At 43.7% G+C, this 20907-nt stretch overlaps 1 protein-coding gene and 1 pseudogene across 12 annotated transcripts in view; one reads left to right on the top strand and one right to left on the bottom strand.

Moving 5' to 3' along the window:
• LOC141172709 (carotenoid-cleaving dioxygenase, mitochondrial-like) overlaps positions 1–20907 on the top strand; it is a 74604-nt gene that overhangs the window by 29843 nt on the left and 23854 nt on the right. For 6 of the 12 annotated variants that reach the window (XM_073657166.1, XM_073657157.1, XM_073657165.1 and 3 more), the window contains 5 exons: positions 4369–4521; positions 11918–12119; positions 14564–14775; positions 17870–17985; positions 19641–19743. In XM_073657166.1, the coding sequence (XP_073513267.1) occupies positions 4369–4521; positions 11918–12119; positions 14564–14775; positions 17870–17985; positions 19641–19743 (786 nt within the window). Of the gene's footprint in view, positions 1–4368; positions 4522–11559; positions 11708–11917; positions 12120–14563; positions 14776–17869; positions 17986–19640; positions 19744–20907 lie in introns of all 12 variants that reach the window. The other 6 variants (XM_073657161.1, XM_073657163.1, XM_073657168.1 and 3 more) reach the window with 4 other exon arrangements.
• Positions 603–4184, bottom strand: LOC141172889 (uncharacterized; annotated as a pseudogene).

Consider the following 20907-nt stretch of genomic DNA (forward strand, 5'->3'; position numbering starts at 1 on the left):
CACAGCCAGTTCTGTTGTCCCACCATGGGATGAGGGCCCAGAAGGCAGCGCATCGCGTGCGTTCTGGGTACTCATACTCCGGGTGACAGCGGCTATGTAGGCCGTCTTCCCGGAGGACAACAAACTCTTACCATCAGCCTGACAGGCTGAAGGCACCACCTCCCCACCATCCCCCAATACCTCAGGAGCCGTGCAGGCCGTCTTCTCGGAGGACAACAAACTCTTACCATCAGCCTGACAGGCTGGAGGCACCACCTCCCCACCATCCCCCAATACCTCAGGAGCCGTGCCAGTCATGGGGCAGCTCCTACCGGCCAAGTCACAGTCTGTTGTGACACTGGGCGGCGGCACGGGACCACTGGCTTCAAGGTTCCCGGGCCTGCTCCCATCGCCCTCAGCACTCATGCTGGCTCCATCTTGGGGGTCCTCAGCAACATCACCTTGCCGGGCGATGTGGCTGAGCACTCCGTTACCACAATACATATCATCATTATACATCACATTAGTGTTCATATCACTGGCATTCTCATCACAGACGTCATCGACAGTGGCATTATATGACATATCAGATCTGGGAGGGTTGTCAGGAACATATTGGGCAATCAACCGTCCCAGATCAGTCCCCAATAAAACATTGGTCGGGAGGTTCTCTGACACCCCCACTTCCCGCAACCCCCTCCCGCACCCCAGTCTAGGAAAACCCGGGCCATAGGCAAAGGACGGCGAACACCCCCAATCCCGGTGACAGTCAGGGTTTTCCTAGGGATAAGATCTTCAGGGGACACCAACTCAGGGTGGATGAGGGTCCGTTCGGCTCCGGTATTCTTGAGTCCCATAGTGACTTTATCACCCACGGTGACTGATTGCAAATTGTCACAGACCCCCCCAACCACCCCACCCACAAAAAGAACTGCTGCTTCAGCAGGCCCCTGGGCCTTAGGTGTGGGGTTCTTCTTCTGCCTCTGCGGGCAGGTGAGGCTGATGTGACCAGTCTTGTCACAGGTATAGCACTTACGGGAGTCAAATGCAGGCCGGGTGCTAAAAGATGGGGCAGGACACACTGAGGGCCGACTGGCTGGAACACTGGGGGCAGTTGTCGGCTTACCCCCCTTCCAGCTGGCGGCGGCTGACTTCCGCACCTCTGGTGTGCGGTTGGCCTCATAGGTATCCGCGATCTGGGCTGCTTTGGTGGCTTCCTTTGGCTCCCGGTCCAGCACAAACTGTCTCACTTCCACTGGGCAAAGATGAAGAAACTGGTCCTTCACCATCAGATCCTACAGGTCCTCGAAGGTGGTGACTGACAGTCCTCGGATCCACTGCTCAAAGTTGGTTCTGAGCCCGTCTACCACTTCACTGTAGGTGTCATGTGGTCCACGTTGGAGGGCTCTGAACTTTTTCCGGTAAACCTCCGGAGTCAGCTGGTACTTTTTTATCAGGGCCTGCTTGACGGCCTCATAGTCTCCATCTTGTTCTCGAGGGAGGGAAGCGAACACCTCCAAGGCTTTTCCTCGGAGCCCTAGAGTTAAATATCTTGCCCACTGGTCCGTGGGCAGCTGATACTGCCTGCAGGGCTTTTCAAAGCCTGGCAGAAATGTGTCCAAGTCCCCATCCTTTTCCATCACAGGGAAGTGCTCAGGATGGGGTTTAAAACAGTTGGTGCTGTTGGACTCACGGGTCTGCGACGAGGATGACTCCGTCGGGATCCGGGCTAGCTCCAGCTGGTGTTGTCGGTCAGCTTGTCGCTCAGCAGCCTCTCGGTCAGCTTGTCACTCAGCTCTCTCAGCCTCTCGGTCAGCTTGGGCCTGGTGCTCAGCAGCCTCTCGGTCAGCTTGTGCCTGGCGCTCTTCTCGGTCTGCTTTGGCCTGTTGCTCTGCTCGCTCCTGGAATTTCAGGATCAGCTGCAGTCGTCCGTCACGATCGTCTGCGTCGAGCTGCTCCAAGGCCATCTGCAGGTGGGGGTCAACACTACCCTGGTTGCGGGTATGGCTGGCAATCACAGGTGGGACCCCTGCAGCAGTGCCTTGGCTGGCCGCCCCATCATCAGGGCTCTGTTGTCGGACGGGCTCTGCATCACCTTGCAGCAGTTCAGCAATCATTTGGACCTTGGTTTTGCCCGTGGGGTCAATCTGCCTCAACTCACAGAGGGCGATGATAGTGGTCTTCACCTGCTGGTGATACCAGTTCTCTCCACGTGTAGCCATTATTGCCAAATAAAAGATAGGACAGAAAAACAAGAGAAGGGAGGAGATGCAACTACTACACGTATAGTAATGTCCCAGATGAAAAAATATTAAAACACTGAGCCTGATTTCTTAAAACTCTGCACAGAATTCTCGCAAGAACCGTGCAAGTTTTCAGTGACAGGAATAATTGCTCAATCCAGCCACTGATGTTCTGTAATATCCCACCGCTGCCACCAATTTGTCAGGGGATACCAAACACACACAGTCAGGACGACACCGGGGAGATCACACAATATCTCACCGTGCCGTCACGCTGTCCGTATTTCGTCCGGAGTCGCGAGCACGCTATCCAGACTACTCTCTACGTAGGTATCGGTAAGCGACCAGTGAGCGTATGGCTCAACACCCTGGGTTCCACAGCCTGGAATCCGTGTTTAACGCCCTTCGTAGGGTCACTGTCAGCTCTACGATAGCCCAATTATTAATACTCTCTGCCACCACCGGCCGAGTTTGAAATATAATACAGGCCTGGCTGGACGCCTGCGTTTTGGTAGCGTATATGGCTTCGGGGGAGGGAACGATTACAGAACAAAAGAAACAGAACTATTAAATTTTATATTTAATCCAAAAGGGAGGCAGTGTTTAGGAAAAATATATACAAGGATGTTACAAAGGGGACATTAACATACATACGCAGTTACATAAAATAAACAGGGTAAAAAAGTGAAACTTACACTGTAAAGTTCGCTGCGACGACTCAATATAGTTGGAGGAAGGGCGCTCCGGTTGGAATATGCTGTTATTGAACAGGACCCGTTGCTTATAATTCTTATTCCCCCCTGGCAATGAGTGCTCCTGTCTTCTCCATAGATTCTTTTATACCTCAGGTGAGATCTGGCCACACGCCCCTTGTGGTGACATCATGTGGGTCGGTCTCCAGCCTGTACATTTTTATTAGAAACGCTAACTTCTGCGATAACTCATCGCTTGTTGATCGCAGAAGCTTGCAAACTACGCCATTTTTTCCCTTATGATTTTATCCTTATTTTGATATCACACTTCGCATAGCTGCAGTCTGCCATTCTGGTGTTTTTGCGCTGCAGCTCCCTGATTTTGGTTACAGCCCCGGAAAAGTACCTACACATTCCTGGGCTGATTTGGTCACTACCCATTTGGGTCTCGTTATTGCCGGACGTATGGAACTCATAATATCTCATAATTCATATCGGAGTCATCATGTCTGCAAATTCCCCTTTGAAGCTCGGGGAGCAGCTTCAACAGTTACACGCAAATTAGTGCAAGTCTGCATTTTAATTACCTCCTGCGTCTTTCAGGGACGAGATGCTTACTTCCTAATGAAGTTATAACACTCCTTGGCTGGTCGTATTTGCATAAACTATTTACCAGGCGTGGGTTAATTGGGGCTTTTGTGCTGAGCAGAAGGGGAATAAGGGAGAGGGGTGAACATCTACGTCAGGCAGATATGGAAGAACATTTTTCTGATATTAATATTTTCCTTACACTCGGGGTCTTAGAATCCAAGTGTTCCCGTCCTTTGATATAGATGCTACTTGGTTTAAGACGGGATGGGAAAAACTTGCAAGTAATTGTTCCAGAGGCTTCATGGAACTATTGATAAAACTAAATGATGCAACTCTTGTCGAATTGGAACAGGAGATCGATTTAATACAATCAAATCTTCAAAAAGATTTGACCCCTGAGGCATTAAGTAAACTGAATACTGAACTGGATGAGAGCTTCACAAAATGGGAAAATAAGATTTGTGATATAAAAACTAAGAAATTTCAGAGAGATACCCTTGACCTGCAGAATAATCAAGTATACAGATGGAGGAAGGGGAAACCCATATCACGTACTCCTTTTAGAGCCCGTTCTGAGTCAGTATCATCTATCACATCTGGTGAAGATTCAGACAAGGGAGCAGTCCCTAAAAAGACCCCCAGTACTTGGAGAACTATGGTTAACAAACGTTATGACCATAATAAATCTAAACAATCCACTAAACGGAAAATGCCATCACCTCAGAATTATGAGCACAACAAGAGAAAAAACAATTTATCAGAGGTAATTAATCTGTCTTCTCATTCACTATCTGATGCCCAGTGTGAGGTTTTACCACTTGGTCTGACCTTTGTACCTAATAATCCTTTTGATTATTTTACAGCCATGAAGGATCTCCATTTATTCTCGCGGAAATTAGTTTTAAAAAAGTTACAAAACAAATCTGGATGCGAGACAGGATTAACAACCATGGCAGAAAAGGAAGCCCTAAAAATCCTGGAGGAATTATTGGAGGAACAATCTGGTGATCAATCAGGTATGTTCCCCAAATCTATTATACTCAGATCTGCAGCCTTTCCTCCCTTGTCCGTATGTCCACAAGTGGAAATTTTTACTAAATTGGTTCTTGAGGATTTTAAAAAATTACCCAAGTATGTGGTAAATGACAATTTAAATTATTGTCAACGTAGAGCCCTTAAAGAAATAAGATTGTGGGATGATGTGATTAAATAGGCGGACAAGGGGGGAAATGTTGTAATCTGGCCTGTGGCAAAGTATGAAAGGGAAGCCTTTCGACAATTAAATGCTAAGGACACCTACACAAGGTTGCCATACTGTCCCATCTCCTCTCACAAAATTGAATTACATGCTATACTTCAAAAAGCCTTTGAGGAGGGCATAATCACCAAAAAGATTTTCGATGGACTACTGGTGGAATATCCCAAAATACCAACATTCTACCTACTACCGAAGGTCCACAAAGATCCGGTCAACCCACCGGGATGACCCATTGTCTCGGGGATTGACGGACTTTGTGACCCGGTATGTAAATTTATTGAATTCTATCTGAGACCTATGGTGGAAACACTACCATCATATGTCCGGGATACCACTGATATTATAACTAAGATTGACGGTATCGGCTTGGAGCATGACATGTGGCTGGTTACAGCCGATATTGAATCTCTCTATACGTGTATCTCACATGAGGATGGGATCAATGCTGTCCGCTTCTTCCTGGGGACTTCCAACTGGGACGGCCCCCTATGTGAATTAATTGTAGAATTGTTGAGATTCATCCTTTCACATAATATGTTTGTATTCAAGGATCGGTTCTTTTATCAGAAATGGGGAACAGCCATGGGGGCAGCCTGCGCCCCATCCTATGCCACCCTGTTTCTCAGCCTTTGGGAGAGATCCCTCTTTCACACAGATGGGGTCTCGACCATTGACCGAGTGCAGTGTTGGCATAGGTATATTGATGACATCTTATTTATATGGCAGGGAACTGAACTTGAATTGTCATCCTTTATGAAGGAATTAAACAACAATTCATTAAATATAAAATTGACATATAAAGCACATCAACGTAAAATTGAATTCCTGGATGTACAATTAGAGATTGACAGTATGGGCATGATCCAGACAGACGTATATAGGAAAAAAAACGCAGTAAATGCATTATTACATGCGTCGTCGGCTCATGCCTATCATACTGTCAGGGCGGTCCCAGTTGGTCAATTCCTCAGGATGAGGCAGATTTGTTCGACCAATGAGAGATTCGAGTTATAAGCTGATGATTTGAAAGAGAGATTTAAATCTAGGGGATACAGTAATCGTATTATAAAAAATGGTTATCTGAGGGCTAAAAAAACTTCAAGACAAGATCTCTTATTTATATCTAAAAAGAGTGTACCATCCAATCATGAGATGAGATTTGTCTCTACTCATAATTGTCAGTGGAAAAAAATGCAGGAGATCATCTCCAAGCACTGGTCAGTATTAAGAACTGACCCTTCGTTAGCCCTACACCTCTCAGAGACACCACTATTTTCGTCAAGGAAAGGGAAAAATCTTAAAGATTTATTAGTGGACAGCCACTATGTAGCAAAAGTGAAGAATCCCCTAAATCCCAATAATACCAAACAGAAATGGGGATGCTTTACTTGCGATGACTGTGTGGCATGTAAGGAAAAGAATATCATTAGGAGCAATAAATTTGAATCTGCTGATGGAAGCAAGATCTTTGACATTGTCCATTTCATCTCATGTACTAGTACACATGTCATATACTATGCTACTTGTCCTTGCCGGAAAATCTATATAGGGCTTACCAGTAGGCAACTTCGTGTTCGTGTCCGTGAACACGTTCGTGATATCCTCAATGCACAAAAAATTGAGGATATATCAACTTTAAAAACTTTGCCGAAACATTTCCTTATCCATCATGGCTGTAATCCACGACTATTGAAGGTTAGAGGCATCGACCGCCTACACTGTGGTATCAGAGGTGAGAATGTGAGACGTACGTTAGCACAGAAGGAGTGCAGGTGGATTGCTATTTTAGACACCATGTCCCCGAAAGGATTAAATGAGAAACTTAGTTTTGCTCCTTTTTTGTGAGAAGTGGTTATTATTTGTTTTTAATTTTATATATTAAGTATGTCTCTGTTTGGTTTTGATTTTAGCTGTGCCTGTAAAGTACTTTTTCTTGTGGAGCATGTCTATAGGACCATATGATAAGAACTGAGGCGATGGAGGAACCCCCGTTTTTTGAATATACTGGAATGCATTTCAGAATGATGGATATGTATAGATTGGGGAATACGTAGTCCTATAATGAATGAAGATGAATTAATGTATTTGGATAAGGACTTCGCTTACCCCATAATTTATTTTCCTCTTCTGTATTCCTTTTTTCTTCTAAGAGTTATTTCACATTGTTTAAGACTAAACCCCATTTTTGAATTTGGCCTAAAATCATAAATATTGGATCACAGGCCTTTCAAATAGGAAGGTATACACATTATACACGGTAATAAGTGTTTATTTGGACACAGTATATGCAGGATGCCACTATATTTTCCATTCATGTATTTTATATTTTTATGAAGGTTTATAACTGTCACTTTTATTTATTTTCACTTTTTAATTATTACTATTCATATTCATGTTATATGAAATTCTCCTTGTAGGGGAGTAGTGTTTTCGGATTTCCAGTATATTTTGATGTCACTATCACTTTAAGTGTGTTTTGATCATATATATATCTTTCCATTAATCCAGCCGTATTATGTCTTGATTAAAAATAGTGTTATTAGTAACTGTAATAATGTTGTGATGGCATGGAATATCTTACTAAGATTATGCCCATAGATTGATATAGAATTAGGTGATGTCATCCCTCTTGCTTTTTTCCCCCCTATAATGTAAACTGCATTGGGCACTGGAGACTAGTTAGCGCATGCGCCTCACGATCCCACGGGGGGAATCCAGTGACGGCTTCAGTATACTTAGTGCGCATGTCAGTGACGTCAATGAGGGATTTCCCTATGATGTGCGCGCTACGTGAATGCTGGAAGTGGATTTTTTCTTCCGTGCGCAAGTGTGATTAGCTCTAGACAGCTTCACTATAAAAAGCGGCACAGCACAATTGGGTCAGTACTTCCTTGTTGATAAAGCTAATGCGAAACGTGCGTTCAAGGGTGTCCCCCAGGTGTGAGTATCACCATTGTGATGGGTAAGTCACTATAATGAAACTTTATGCATACAATTGCCGCATGTCTTTTCTCTTTTCCTATGTTGGACGCAGGGACTAAGTTTATGTGTGGCTGTAGAAACAGCATATTGCATACATAAGAACACTAATGGGAATAATATTGTGTGCATATGCTGAAATATATGAATATATTGTTAGATGACTTGCTGCATAATGTGTGCTACTGCCCACCCTACAGGGACTATAATCTGAGTCCTTCTGATCACACCTCTATGTATTTTTAATCATTGTGTGCTATATGTATCTTTGTCTATTTAATAAAGTTTATGATTTTAAGTGGATGACTCCGGTTGTTGCTTGTAGGTATTATACCCTATAACTGTACAGCAGACTCTCTCCTTTCTAAATGGAATTTGTCGTTACTGGTGCCCTGCTCTATGTGTGTTTAAATTGTTAGTGGGGTTTTTCCCAAATTTTGGCAGCCCTCGCAGTCACAGCATGCGCATTACCATCCGCTCCTTTATAATGGGAACATTTTTTTTACTGAGACCCTCCTCTATGTCTCTTCAAAGAGGTATTGGGTTGCGTCCAAATTTTTGGCAGCCCTTGCAGTCACTGGATACGCAATAACAGTATAGGAGACCCACTTGTTAATAATGGGAACAACAAAGTATAGCCGGCTGATGGCTAACAATAGCGAGGGCTGACTGCTGGCCTTTTAAGAATAGTAAGGGCCGTCTGATGGCCCTATAAAAATAGACTTTATGACCTTCAGAGTCCCTCCATCATAAATAAAACAGGATGTGTCTGATGAAGTGTCACACACCACATTGCCAGATAAGGTTGTAAAATGTTAAAATGACATTTCCCGGTGAATGCATTTGTCTTAAAAAATAACGTAAAAAAAACAAAACAATAGGATCTTTCTTTAGTATAAAAAACAGTGTCACCAATTTAACCTCAATGTAATCACATTGTTCAGCTCATGCATCTCCTCCTCCATCTCCGAAATAACTACATCAGTAACAAGCTGACAGCACTGCAGCACTGCCTTGGCCAAGCGGCAACAGGCTGTGCTGAAGATAACATGCTTAATTGACAAACCGCCCAGCGCTGCAGAGTTGTTGAAAGCTGTAACACAGCAGCCTGATCTGTGTCTCTCACCACTGAACATACAGCCAGGCATGGTCATGTGTGACAATGGGCGAAACCTGGTGACGGAGAAATGACAGCCGGGGTAGATATGGTTTCCCTCTATGCCAGTCCTTTCACCGAGCTAAAGAATATGGCTGTGGTGAAATATAACTCCCACTGAGAAGCTGTTTCAGATTGAAAAACATTGTGCCCGCCAGAGGATTTGATTCTGAGGGCTAACCTTTCTCACCAGCTCAAGAGCCCCATAGCAGCAGCAAAGTTAGCGCTATCATGAACTCTCCTGAAGTAGAAGCCAGGGCACACCAGAGGATTCTCTGGTGGGACCGTTCAACCCTGCCGAGAAGCAGTCCTTGCTAAGAAAAGTGTGTGGAAAGGTTCCCGGACACTCTATGGCTGCTTTTTTACTGAGGAGGAAACACACGCAAACACGGGGAGATAATACAAAGTCCTTGCAGATGTTGTCCTTGCTGGGATTTGAACCCAGGATCCCAGCGCTGCAAGGCTTCAGTGCTAACCACTGATCCAATGTGCTGCCATTCACCCTCTAATATCTAACAGGCTGAAGAAACTTGGACCTACTGCCACTCTATCTTCAGCTCCTTTGTGAGAAAATGTATTTGGGCAGCCACTCAGTCTACCAAATAAAATTCCTGAGAAGGAAATTGGGGATGGCTTCGCTACTGGTACTGGGAGCAGTGCTAATACCATGGCGTCGTACCATAGTTTACTGGAAATATTCCAGGCTGATAGGAGGCAAGCAAATTCCCACAGAAAAGTACCAGCAGTAATTTTCAGGCCACATTTCAAGTGCAAGCAGCTTTAGTGGACTTCCTGTGAGAAATGACATGCAGGCTCGATAGGGTTTCCCTCTATGCCAGTCCTTTGACCGAGCTAAATACAACTCTCAGCAAAAAAAGTTGTGGAATGGCTCCGTACCGGCCCTGGCCACATTCACCTGGCCACATTCACCTGTCCACGTGTTTGTGGTTAGGCGGTCCTTCCCAGTAAGTGCACTGGGGAGGGCAGGGGTAATGTTGTGGGACCCGTGTTTGTGGAAAGCGGAGGCGATACCGGGAAATATAGTGGCGGCTGGGGACCGAGTATGGACACCCGGCTGCCGCCGGCATGAGGTTGTGAAAAGCTTCCGCCTCCACGAGCCTAAAAGGCCACATTTCAAGTGCAAGCAGCTGTCAAAAATTTGGCAAAATATTTTTGCAGCCTGTGGGTGGGTGGGTGACTGGCTGCATTCTTGCTCTTGCATTCCAAGGAATGGGGTAGGGACAACTGAACGCTGTGCTGGGACAAGGACGGTGATTGTTGCAAGTCTGCAACGACAGGTGCATGGCGGGAGGCATCTTCGCATGCGCCAAAGATAACTTATGATAGGCACACTTTTAGGCAGTGACCTGGAAGTCAGAGATGCTTCCAGAGGTCTTCCCCATGCTATTCCCATGTCTTTTCAGCACAGTATGCATGTGTCTGATGATGTGTCACACACCACATGGCCAGATAAGGTTGTAAAATGTTAAAATGACATTTCCTGGTGAATGCATTTGTCTTGGTTGAAAGCAATTCAAAAGTGCAAAAACGCATCAAAAACGCTACGTGTGAACATAACCCAAGGTGTGGAGGAGTATTTTTGTTTTTGGTTATTTTGCCTTATATACAAGTCATTACCCTGGAAAGGATGTTCCTTAACATATTTCCCAGGAAAATCCATTTTGGTTTTGTTTTTGTATGTTTTATTGTGAGTCCGTAAAAGTGGCGTAATACTCTGACAACATTGTTGACAGCAGTGACCTGGGAGTCAGAGAGGCTTCCAGGGGTCTTCCCCATGCTGTCCCTATGTCATTTGAGCACTGTTCCCATCGATTTTGGGAATTTTTAGGCCCTCTGCAGACCGCCGGGGGGAGCCGCCTGAAAAATGCTCGAGTTTCCCATAGACTTACATTGGACTCGTTGCTCGGGTCGAGCACCCGAGTATTCCAATGTGCTCAACCTGAGCAACGAGCACCCGAGCATTTTAGTGCTCGCTCATCACTAGTAACTAATAATGTCAAAATCCATAGTGACTTGTTTAACCTCATTGAGAAAATGAGTTGTATCCAATAGAAATGACAACTGATATTGTTAGGGGTGTAAAAAATCTTTTGTAAAAAAAAATTGATGTATCTGATTAATATTGAATCTACCGATGACACAATTGGTCGGCCTGGGGGATTTTCTAATGACTTATGCACTTTTGGTAACACATAAAGCGCAGGTGTAATTGGATGTCTGTTAATTAAAAAGATATTGAGCTTAGAATTAATGACATTCAATTTACTGTATTTCTCCACTATCCTAATACATTTTTGGGATATCTGGAATTCAGGGTCACTTTTCAATTGTTCATATGTTTCTTTTTTGGACAACTGTGAATTAATTCCACGCAATAATCTACCTTATCCATAATAACCAAACAACCACCATTGTCGGCTGGTTTAAAAATCAATGAATTGTCCTGTGTAATGTTTTTTTAAAGCCTATCTTTCTGCATTTTCTAAGTTATTGCGTGCGTGAAATTCACCAGTTTTTTAATTTTTGTAAATAGAAAGAGAGAATAGAAAGATGAGAAAATTTGTATTTTTTTGCCCTAGCGGCACCTTATATAGGAGAATTCAGTTACCAGTAATGGTTTTTGTTGCTTTCATATTACAGGGGATACATGAGAGAGGCCGATAGATAGGAAAGGAAAAGTGAGGCTGGATACAAAAGTCCAACAGGTTCCATAAGATGTGAGGAATATGGAAAATGAATGCAGAAAGCACAAGAAGTAAAATGTATCTGCGGACCTCCAGTTTTCAAGGTTGTCATCAGAAAATATCATAATACACAAACTGCTCTTACTTAAAATATAGAATTGCTTCTACTTTTAGTGGGAACCATTACAGTAAGGGCCGTACAGAGATATAGTTGTAATACCGTGATGTAAACTTCCGGCTTTCGCTCACTCTCGTGATCCTACATCAGCTACCGGGAGATAAATCTGATAAACGTTTCTTTTTGTCATCTTTAGGTCTTAATTATTTCTTTAATAAAGAGACAAATCAGTTGTGCGCTTCCACCGGAGAACAGAAGGAAAGTATCGCACCGTTATTCCAGACTGTGGAAGAGACGCCGCAGCCCGTCCCCACCAGGATTACCGGGACAGTCCCGGGATGGATCACCGGCAGTCTGCTCCGCAATGGACCTGGCAGATATGAATTTGGAAATGTCAAGTGAGAGTAATAACTATTATCCAGATGTCTATTGAAGCCATTAATTACCCCTCTACCTACCTCATATCTACATTTGGTTTCTTCGCAAAATTTAGAAGCTTTCTGTTTGCAATGAAACCAAAGAACAATGTAAATTGCTCAACACAACGAATAGAACAATTGTTTTCTTTCCAAATTCAGCACAAATTGCCCCTTTTATTAACTCCTGCAATCTCAGGATTCTTCACTCCCTTTCTGTTGAGCCTCATCTCTCATTATAAAGAAGTTCGCAATCGGCTATTAGACAATGGCTATGCCGCCTGGAATATTGTGGGTAACTTTCACATTTTCTGAGCTTTCTCTTTCCCACACCTTGAGTAAATTTACATATTCCATCACTTGTTTCTTGGGATCAGCTGAACCCCATGTTTCCTTGAAAACATGTACTCCATGTTCACACTTGGCTGCCTTATGGGGTACACGCTGTGCTCTTGGCTGCCTTAGGGGGTACACCCTGTGCTCGAGAAACAAAACCCAGCCCTATGCTCTCTAACATCCAGCAATGATTTTATGCTTGCCTCTGGAGTTAGGGCTAAGTCGGGGAAGGGACCAACCAATTTCGCAGACCGGTTATTCAAGTTAATGCCGGTTCATTGAACTTCGGAGACCCAGTGCCCCCGAACCAGTCCTGCAATCCCTTACAGGACTTACAGCGGCTACTGGCTATCATCGCAACGTCATCCACCCCACAGCATCCTCAGCAGTGCTGCCGGTGCCAATGGTCCACATATTTAGTAGCGAGAGGTGACAGCTCACAATATGTCTGTCTTCTCCTCCTTCCGTCTAATCCTGTGCTTGTCCTAGCACAGGATCTACAAGTACAGCACCTCAAATCAGTTTCCTACTTCAATCCTTGTCTGCAAATAGAGTCTGATTTGGCTTTTATCCTAAGTCACGTAGCAAGACTCATTAAAAGAATCTATATCGACTATTAGGATTTCTAGTTTCAATAGGAGGCACTAGAGCTCTTGTCCTCTTTCTCACTGAAGAGACAATTTTCATATTTAAGCATGTCACTCTCCACAAGACATTTCCCCTTAGATCCTCAGGGATCTCGCATCCAGCCAAATGAGATTTCATTCTTTGCACTGATGAGGGGCAAACACCCTGACACACGTGTCTGCAAATAGATTGTCTGGTTTGACTTCTTATCCCAAGTCATGTGGCAAAGCTTGTTAAAGGGTCGATATTGAATTTTATGATTGATACATCAAATAACACGCACATTTACTCTCTCAATCCTAAAGAAGTTGTCTGGTATTAAAAGGAAAACGTCCAGTCACTGTGTGTGCCAGTGTGCACATCACACATGGTCACAATTTCCCATTACGCGTCATGCGAGTGAACAGTCACGTGACCGCATGCATTAAACTTGCATGCTTATGATCACATGCCGACTAGTCTTATCCAGCTTCTAAATAGAGAATTGAGAGAAATAGGAGAAGACTAGTTGGCATCTGACCACAAGAATGCAAACTGTACACATGCAGTCATGTGAGAACATCCTTGTCCCTTTTTTTTTTTTCTCCCACGATGCCATTGACTTGCATTGGCGAATCTGATCTAAGTAAACTAGCACAAGTTTTCAATTTTTTAAGAACAATCATTCCACAAAAAAACAAGGATATGTGAAAAGGAAGACTGATTGTAATGTATATGTGATCTATTAACCTAAATACCTGATAGCAGACGTGCCAGAAAAACTAACCTTATACGGTCCATGCTCGGACCGCCATACTTGGTCAACCTCTGGTCTCCTGACTCAAAGTAACTGTCTCCTATATATCCAGGAGACGGTTAGTTTAGGTAAAAACAAAATTAGCAAGCAGCAGATTATGGCAACCCAAGCAAATTGACTGCCGTTCAGTAAATCCAGCGCTTGTCCGAGAGCCTACGTCAGTGAAAATGGGCCAGTGGGCCAGAAGTAGTTTATTACGTTAATATCTCAAGTGGTCGTGACTTTGACACGTGCTCCACATCTCTTCTGTCATGATGCGTTTTTATTGGTTGAGTGGATTCATCGATTTTCTTATCAGATGGAATCCGATTTCCATGCTGGTAAACGAGGTGGAGAGACCGAGCCAACCTGTACATTTATGGCATAACCACAGGTAAATGTGGATCCCACATACCGCATTTCTAAAACAGTACCCAGCCGGGAACAGAAAGTTGGCAGCGCGTGGAGCCCCTTCTGTGTGTCTGATCTTGTGTTTTGGCGACACTTATGGCTCTAAATTGCATCAGATTAAAAAAAGTCTAAGTTTACAACACTGTTGATAAATCTTCTCCAATGTTATTAGTGAGAATTCTTTAAATTTGAACTACAATTACATTGTACCGGATTAAGAGGAGAATATTAACTCTGTATTTGCTTCAGATTTGGGGGTCACTTTTTTTTTTGGCAGATTTAATCACTGGATTGATGGGATGGCTCTTATGCACAAATTCACAATTGAGAAGGGAAATGTAACTTACATGAGTAAGTTTCTTCAAAGCGACTCCTACAAGGCAAATGAAAGCAAAAATAGGATTGTGATTTCTGAATTCGGCACTGTGGCCATGCCGGACCCCTGCAAGAGCATGTTTCAGCGCTTCGTAGCCAGGTTTGAAATGCCAAGTAAGTACCTTAAATAGTAACAGTAACTACCTAGATACAATACTAACCACCCTTAGTGGTAACCACCCAACCCAACCAATAGTCATCGCAAACCCAACAGTCATTTCCCCGTGACGCACAACAGTAACCACACAGACAAAATTAGACACAATATTAACCACCTCTTCTCCTGAGACATAACATTCCTTTCCTGGCCAGGCACAACAGTCCTTTCCTGGCCAGGCACAACAGTCATTTCCTGGCCAGGCACAACAGTCCTTTCTTGGCCAGGCACAACAGTCCTTTCCTGGCCAGGCACAACAGTTCTTTCCTGGCCAGGCACAACAGTCCTTTCCTGGCCAGGCACAACAGTCCTTTCCTGGCCAGGCACAACAGTCCTTTACTGGCCAGGCACAACAGTTCTTTCCTGGCCAGGCACCACAGTCCCTTCTCAACCAGGCAGCACAGACCCTTCCCGGCCACGCCCAAAAGTCCCTTCCCGGCCACGCCCAAGAGTCCCTTCCCGGCCACGCCCAAGAGTCCCTTCTCGACCACGCCCAAGAGTCCCTTCCCGGCCACGCCCAAGAGTCCCTTCCCGGCCACGCCCAAGAGCCCCTTCTCGGCCACGCTCAAGAGCCCCTTCCCGGCCACGCCCAAGAGTCCCTTCCCGGCCAAGCCCAAGAGTCCCTTCCCGGCCACGCCCAAGTGTCCCTTCCCGGCCACGCCCAAGTGTCCCTTCCCTTCCCAGAAAGGCACAAGAGACCCTTCCCAGAAAAGCCCAACAGTAACCCCATAGACAAAATTAGACACAACATTAACCACCTCCTCTCATCAAACACATTAGTCATTTCCTAATCACAGAGGTGACCTCGGAGACAATTGCAACTAACCAGACATAATTTTATGTCCTGTCATACTGTCATATCACATATTGTGATATCCCAGCAAAATGAACTACAAAGTGTTTTCTTAATTATTTTTCTGAAATTATTTTTGTATATCAAAATCGCTTCATTAGATTTCGATGTCCCGCTTGCCTTGCTGGAAAAACGGATGGAAAGAACAAGTAGCACAAAGTGAAAAGGAAATTAAGTTTGTTTGGTGAAATGAAAATCTGCAAAAACTAACTGAAAGCACATGAGAACTTTATGCCAAGTCTTACGGCTATAACTCAAGGCACATGGACTATATGAGGGGGTTTCTCTCAGGCTATTTGTCCCCAGATCAATAATATTTTTGCCCACAACTGGTTCGCCAGTTCAGCCATCTTGCCTTTGCTTGCCATCTTAAAAGTCCTGTTCTAAGGTATCGTGTGTGTGGGGTCCCTCCACAAAGGGTTTGTCTTTAACATTTGAAAAACATGAGTTTTGAAGAATCACCAGATTTGTAGAGTGAAAAAATTGATTGCAGTAAACACAATATAATTATATTCAGGATATAATAACAAAACAAAAAAATAAATAAAAACTATTGAAATCTATGAGAGCAAAACACTAAAAAAACCTGCAAAACCAGACTTGCTGCATTTTGAACAAATGTGGCAGCCACTAAACAATACAAACTATAGTGATTATCGAGTGCTTTAATATTTAACTACAACTGTTCACAGCATTTGAGGCTCAAAAACAAAAATTCAGGCAAACACTGTGGATAGAAATTATCACCCCTCTGCACTCATTTCTTGATATCAAAAATTTCAAAACTTTGTAAACTTTGGCGCCTTTCCCTGTACTTTACAGAAAGCGAGTATCTCTCCCGTTGACATTAACTTTCATCGGAAGGGTCAGTGGGCACAATGCACATTAGACGGTCGGATCATCTTGCCAAAATCGTTGGTTTCGGACAACTTTTATCTACTTTTTTCCTTGTTTTTGGATCAACTTCTATGTTTGCCTTGTGTGAAACAAATGGAGCTAATTAACCTAATAAAAAATATATAGGTGCTCATAAACTGTATAGAGAAAATACCCCAAAACGATTAAACTACTAATAACGCGCTTTTCAAGCCGTAGAAAAGGGGAAACGCACAATAGGTATCATGTGCATAAAGGAACATGAAGCCGATTGTGGCAAACAGATGGCACCGCAAGTAAAGATCTAGAATAAACTTCCCGTAAATGCCCTCGGGGATTTATTTTCAGCAGTTCTTCCACTTCTGCTTATTACGCCAACCTCTCATGAATGTTCCCATAGATATCAAATAACTATTTATTGCAAAAATCCATCTGATCCTGTTTTACACATGAAAGAGAAAGATACCAGAGGCTTCAAAATTGTCTTCACTTGCATCCAGTTCTAACAACAGTATATTTACCCCCCCCCCCCCAAAAAAAAAAGAAACAACCCCATTTCCTTACTGTACATCCACTTCCTTTGAGGGTTTTTTGATATCTAAGATTGATAATATAGTGAAGGTTGCAGCTGATCAGTGGCTGCTGATTGACTGCAGCAAGGATGTGACATAACGTCATGTGACCCCTGAGGGACACAGAGCCAATATTGGAGGAACGGAGCTAATCCAGGAGGTATGAAGTCTTATTCTAGTCTGCTCATTTAAGCTATTCATAAGGGATTGTCCAATCCCTTTAAAAATAATTGTAGCCCCCCCAAAAAACAAGTTATCCCCTGTACATAGGAAAGAGGACTTTGCTGATCCCTTGGGGTTTGAGTGATGGGAACCCCATGATCGTGAGAAAAGCCCCTTCCTAATCTCGGAGGTGCGTACGCTGAGCCTTCGCTATGCTGATTGTCAATGGGACTGCCAAATAATTGGGTGGAAGCCGAGCACCAAGCATACGCATCTCCGCCCCACCTTCTGCAGAGCTGTTCTTGGATCCCAGAAGTCAGATTTCCAGCGATCTGCAAGTTATCTCCTATCTTTTAAGTAGGGTAAAACATTTTTTTTGGCAGTGGACAATCATTGAAGGAGTGTCACACTGGCAAAATCATGGAAGCACAATCTAACCAATCAGCTATGTAACGTCATTAACAAATACAAGACTGACAAATACAAAAGCGTAAGAATAAAAACAATCAACCCTCGAGTGTTCGGCTTCTTGTATGGAAATGTGCATTTTTTTTTGTATTATGTATTATATTTATTTGCTGCTTTTAGAAGCAACCGACAATGGGAGTGTGAACTTTGTGAAATACAAGAAGGATTATTGTGTCAGCACAGAAACCAACATAATCCATAAAGTGGATCTAGCAACACTGGAGACAGCAGGAAAGGTGATTTTTCTTTTCAACGTTTCATGTTGCCAGTATAACATCATGAGTTACGCTTAAAGGGGTTTTCTGTAAATCTCAGCCATGCTTATATGGAAGAAGGAAAAAAAAGCCCATTCCACCCTTAACTCCATGAGTCTCCACTGGACTGGAAGTGATGACATCCCCGCCGCCAGTCACCAGACCCTACAGTCAGTCCGTGGCATCAGATGTCATATCCATGGCGGTGGTGACATCATTACTTCTGTCTTTTACAAAAGCAAAGAAAACCGAGCTGCAATACGAGGCACAACCTATAGACCAGGTGTGCACAACTCCAGTCCTCAAGGGCCACCAACAGTGCATGTTTTCAGGATTTCCTTAGCATTGCACAAGGTGTTGGAATCATCACCTGTGCAGGTGATTATATTCTCACCTGTGCAATACAAAAGAAATCCTGAAAACATGCACTGCTGGTGGCCCTTGAGGACTGGAGTTGTGCACCCCTGTCATAGACAGTTGTAACAACGTACATGGAAAATAGAAGCAGGTCCTTTAGTCCCATGGAGATATTCTGTAGAAGAATACTTTGAGTGGATAAATATGATATCCAATTTAATGGGAAACAACTTTTTATACTTCTATCTACTGTAAGGTTGCAGTCGGACAAGTCCTGGATGGGAAGTATGTGTCACTAAGGTGGCTAGCCTCGGTGATGTAGGATCCGGAGTAGCAGGCTCTAGCACAGATAGTGTTGAGAGTTTTTTTTTTAATGGGCCAGATTTTGGGTCCAGCTTTTAGGAGTATGCAGAAGAGCTGGGTGGGACTGGCCATTCCCATACCACTGGAGCAAGCCTTGGAACGGTCTATTCAAGGCAGTTCACATGCCTTATTCGGGGTCTGTGTGTGGAGGTGGAAAGACCTTGTATATGTTCCTCTGTCTCTGCCAGAGGCCGTGAGAGCAGGACTGGTATCTAAACGGGTGAGCCCATGCAATTATACGGTCTGTGGATTTTCTGTTTTGTTTGCCTTTATGCTGCAGGAGAAGCCATTTTGTTCTCCTTAATGCTGAAAGTTTATGAACTATAATAAAATTTCCTGTTTGCACAAAGAAGTTTCATGCTTGTGTGGACAGCGTACATAATAATAATAATAATCTTTTTACTGATATAGCGCCAACATATTCCGCAGCGCTTTATAATTCAGACAATTTACAGACATTATGGGCACTGTCCCCATCGGGGCTCACAATCTAGATTTCCTATCGGTATGTCTTTGGAGTGTGGGAGGAAACCGGGGAACCCGGAGGAAACCCACACAAACACGGGGAGAACATACAAACTCCTTGCAGATGTTGTCCTTGGTGCAATTTGAACCCAGGACCTCAGTGCTGCAAGGCTGCAGTGCTAACCACTGAGCCACCATGCATCCCCCTTACACTAATTTCTCATGAAATCATAAAGGGACTTAGACTACTGTAATACGGAGAGATTATGGAATATGGAGATTGGAAGGATGCATGCAATATGCTAACCACAGATTTAATACTTTTCATGGTATATACATTGCATAAAAGTATCTAAAGTTCAATAGCCGGGAGCCTAACTTGTCATCTTCCCTTTCAAGTTTTTGGAAGAAGATGAAAAGCACTTCACTAACTGGATAACATCTCCATGCAGGTTGACTGGAGTAAATATATTGCTGTGAATGGGGCAACAGCTCATCCTCATTATGACCCCGATGGAACTGCATACAACATGGGCAATTCTTATGGCAGACAGGGTAAATGTTAAAATAAGCTGCATTTTTGATAAATGGAATAGTTTACTGTGATATTCATATTCATTTTTTTCAACCTTCATAATTATCTACTGTAGCTGGAGGGTCTAAGAGGGAACATTTCTGCTTATGGAGCGTGCTAAGCCTATGTAAGGAGACTTGTAGGCCATGCAATGCTCCCCTGGGAATTTAAATATGTAAATATCCCCTATAGAGAAGAGGCGGACTGGAACTCTAGTGCCACCTATTTGATATAGCAATCCTAAAAGTCAATATTAAGCCTTTAATGGGCTTGGCTGCACTTAGGATAAAAAAAGCCAGAGACATGTTTCGGAGTGTTTACCCCTTATTAGCATCAGCTTTGACTTTGTGAGAGGCCTCTGACAGCGGATCTAAGAAGGAATATTTCTCCTTGAGAGAGTGCCAAGCATTGCATGGCCTTTAAGTCTCAGCAAGGAGAAATGTTCCCCCTTAAACCACCTGTCAGAGCTCTTCCAGCCAAATCGAACCTCCTGCTTTGCACTGATGAGTGGCAAAACCACCGAAACATGTACAGTACAGACCAAAATTTCGACACACCTTCTCATTTAAAGATTTTTCTGTATTTTCATGACTATGAAAATTGTACATTCACACTGGAGGCATCAAAACTATGAATTAACACATGTGGAATTATATACTTAACAAAAAAGTGTGAAACAACTGAAAACATCTCTTATATTCTAGGCTCTTCAAAGTAGCCACCTTTTGCTTTGATGACTGCTTTGCACACTCTTGACATTCTCTTGATGAGCTTCAAGAGGTAGTCACCGGAAATGGTCTTCCAACAATCTTGAAGGAGTTCCCAGAGATGCTTAGCACTTGTTGGCCCTTTTGCCTTCACTCTGCGGTCCAGCTCACCCCAAACCATCTCGATTGGGTTCAGGTCTGGTGACTGTGGAGGCCAGGTCATCTGGTGTAGCACCCCATCACTCTCCTCCTTTGTCAAATAGCCCTTACACAGCCTGGAGGTGTGTTTGGGGTCATTGTCCTGTTGAAAAATAAATGATGGTCCAACTAAACGCAAGCCGGATGGAATAGCATGCCGCTGCAAGATGCTGTGGTAGCCATGCTGGTTCAGTATGCCTTCAATTTTGAATAAATCCCCAACAGTGTCACCAGCAAAGC

The sequence above is a fragment of the Phyllobates terribilis genome, unplaced genomic scaffold (genome assembly GCF_046119375.1).
Source record: "Phyllobates terribilis strain yellow unplaced genomic scaffold, ASM4611937v1 Scaffold_12__6_contigs__length_324123572, whole genome shotgun sequence".
In the NCBI taxonomy this organism is placed as follows: domain Eukaryota; kingdom Metazoa; phylum Chordata; class Amphibia; order Anura; family Dendrobatidae; genus Phyllobates; species Phyllobates terribilis.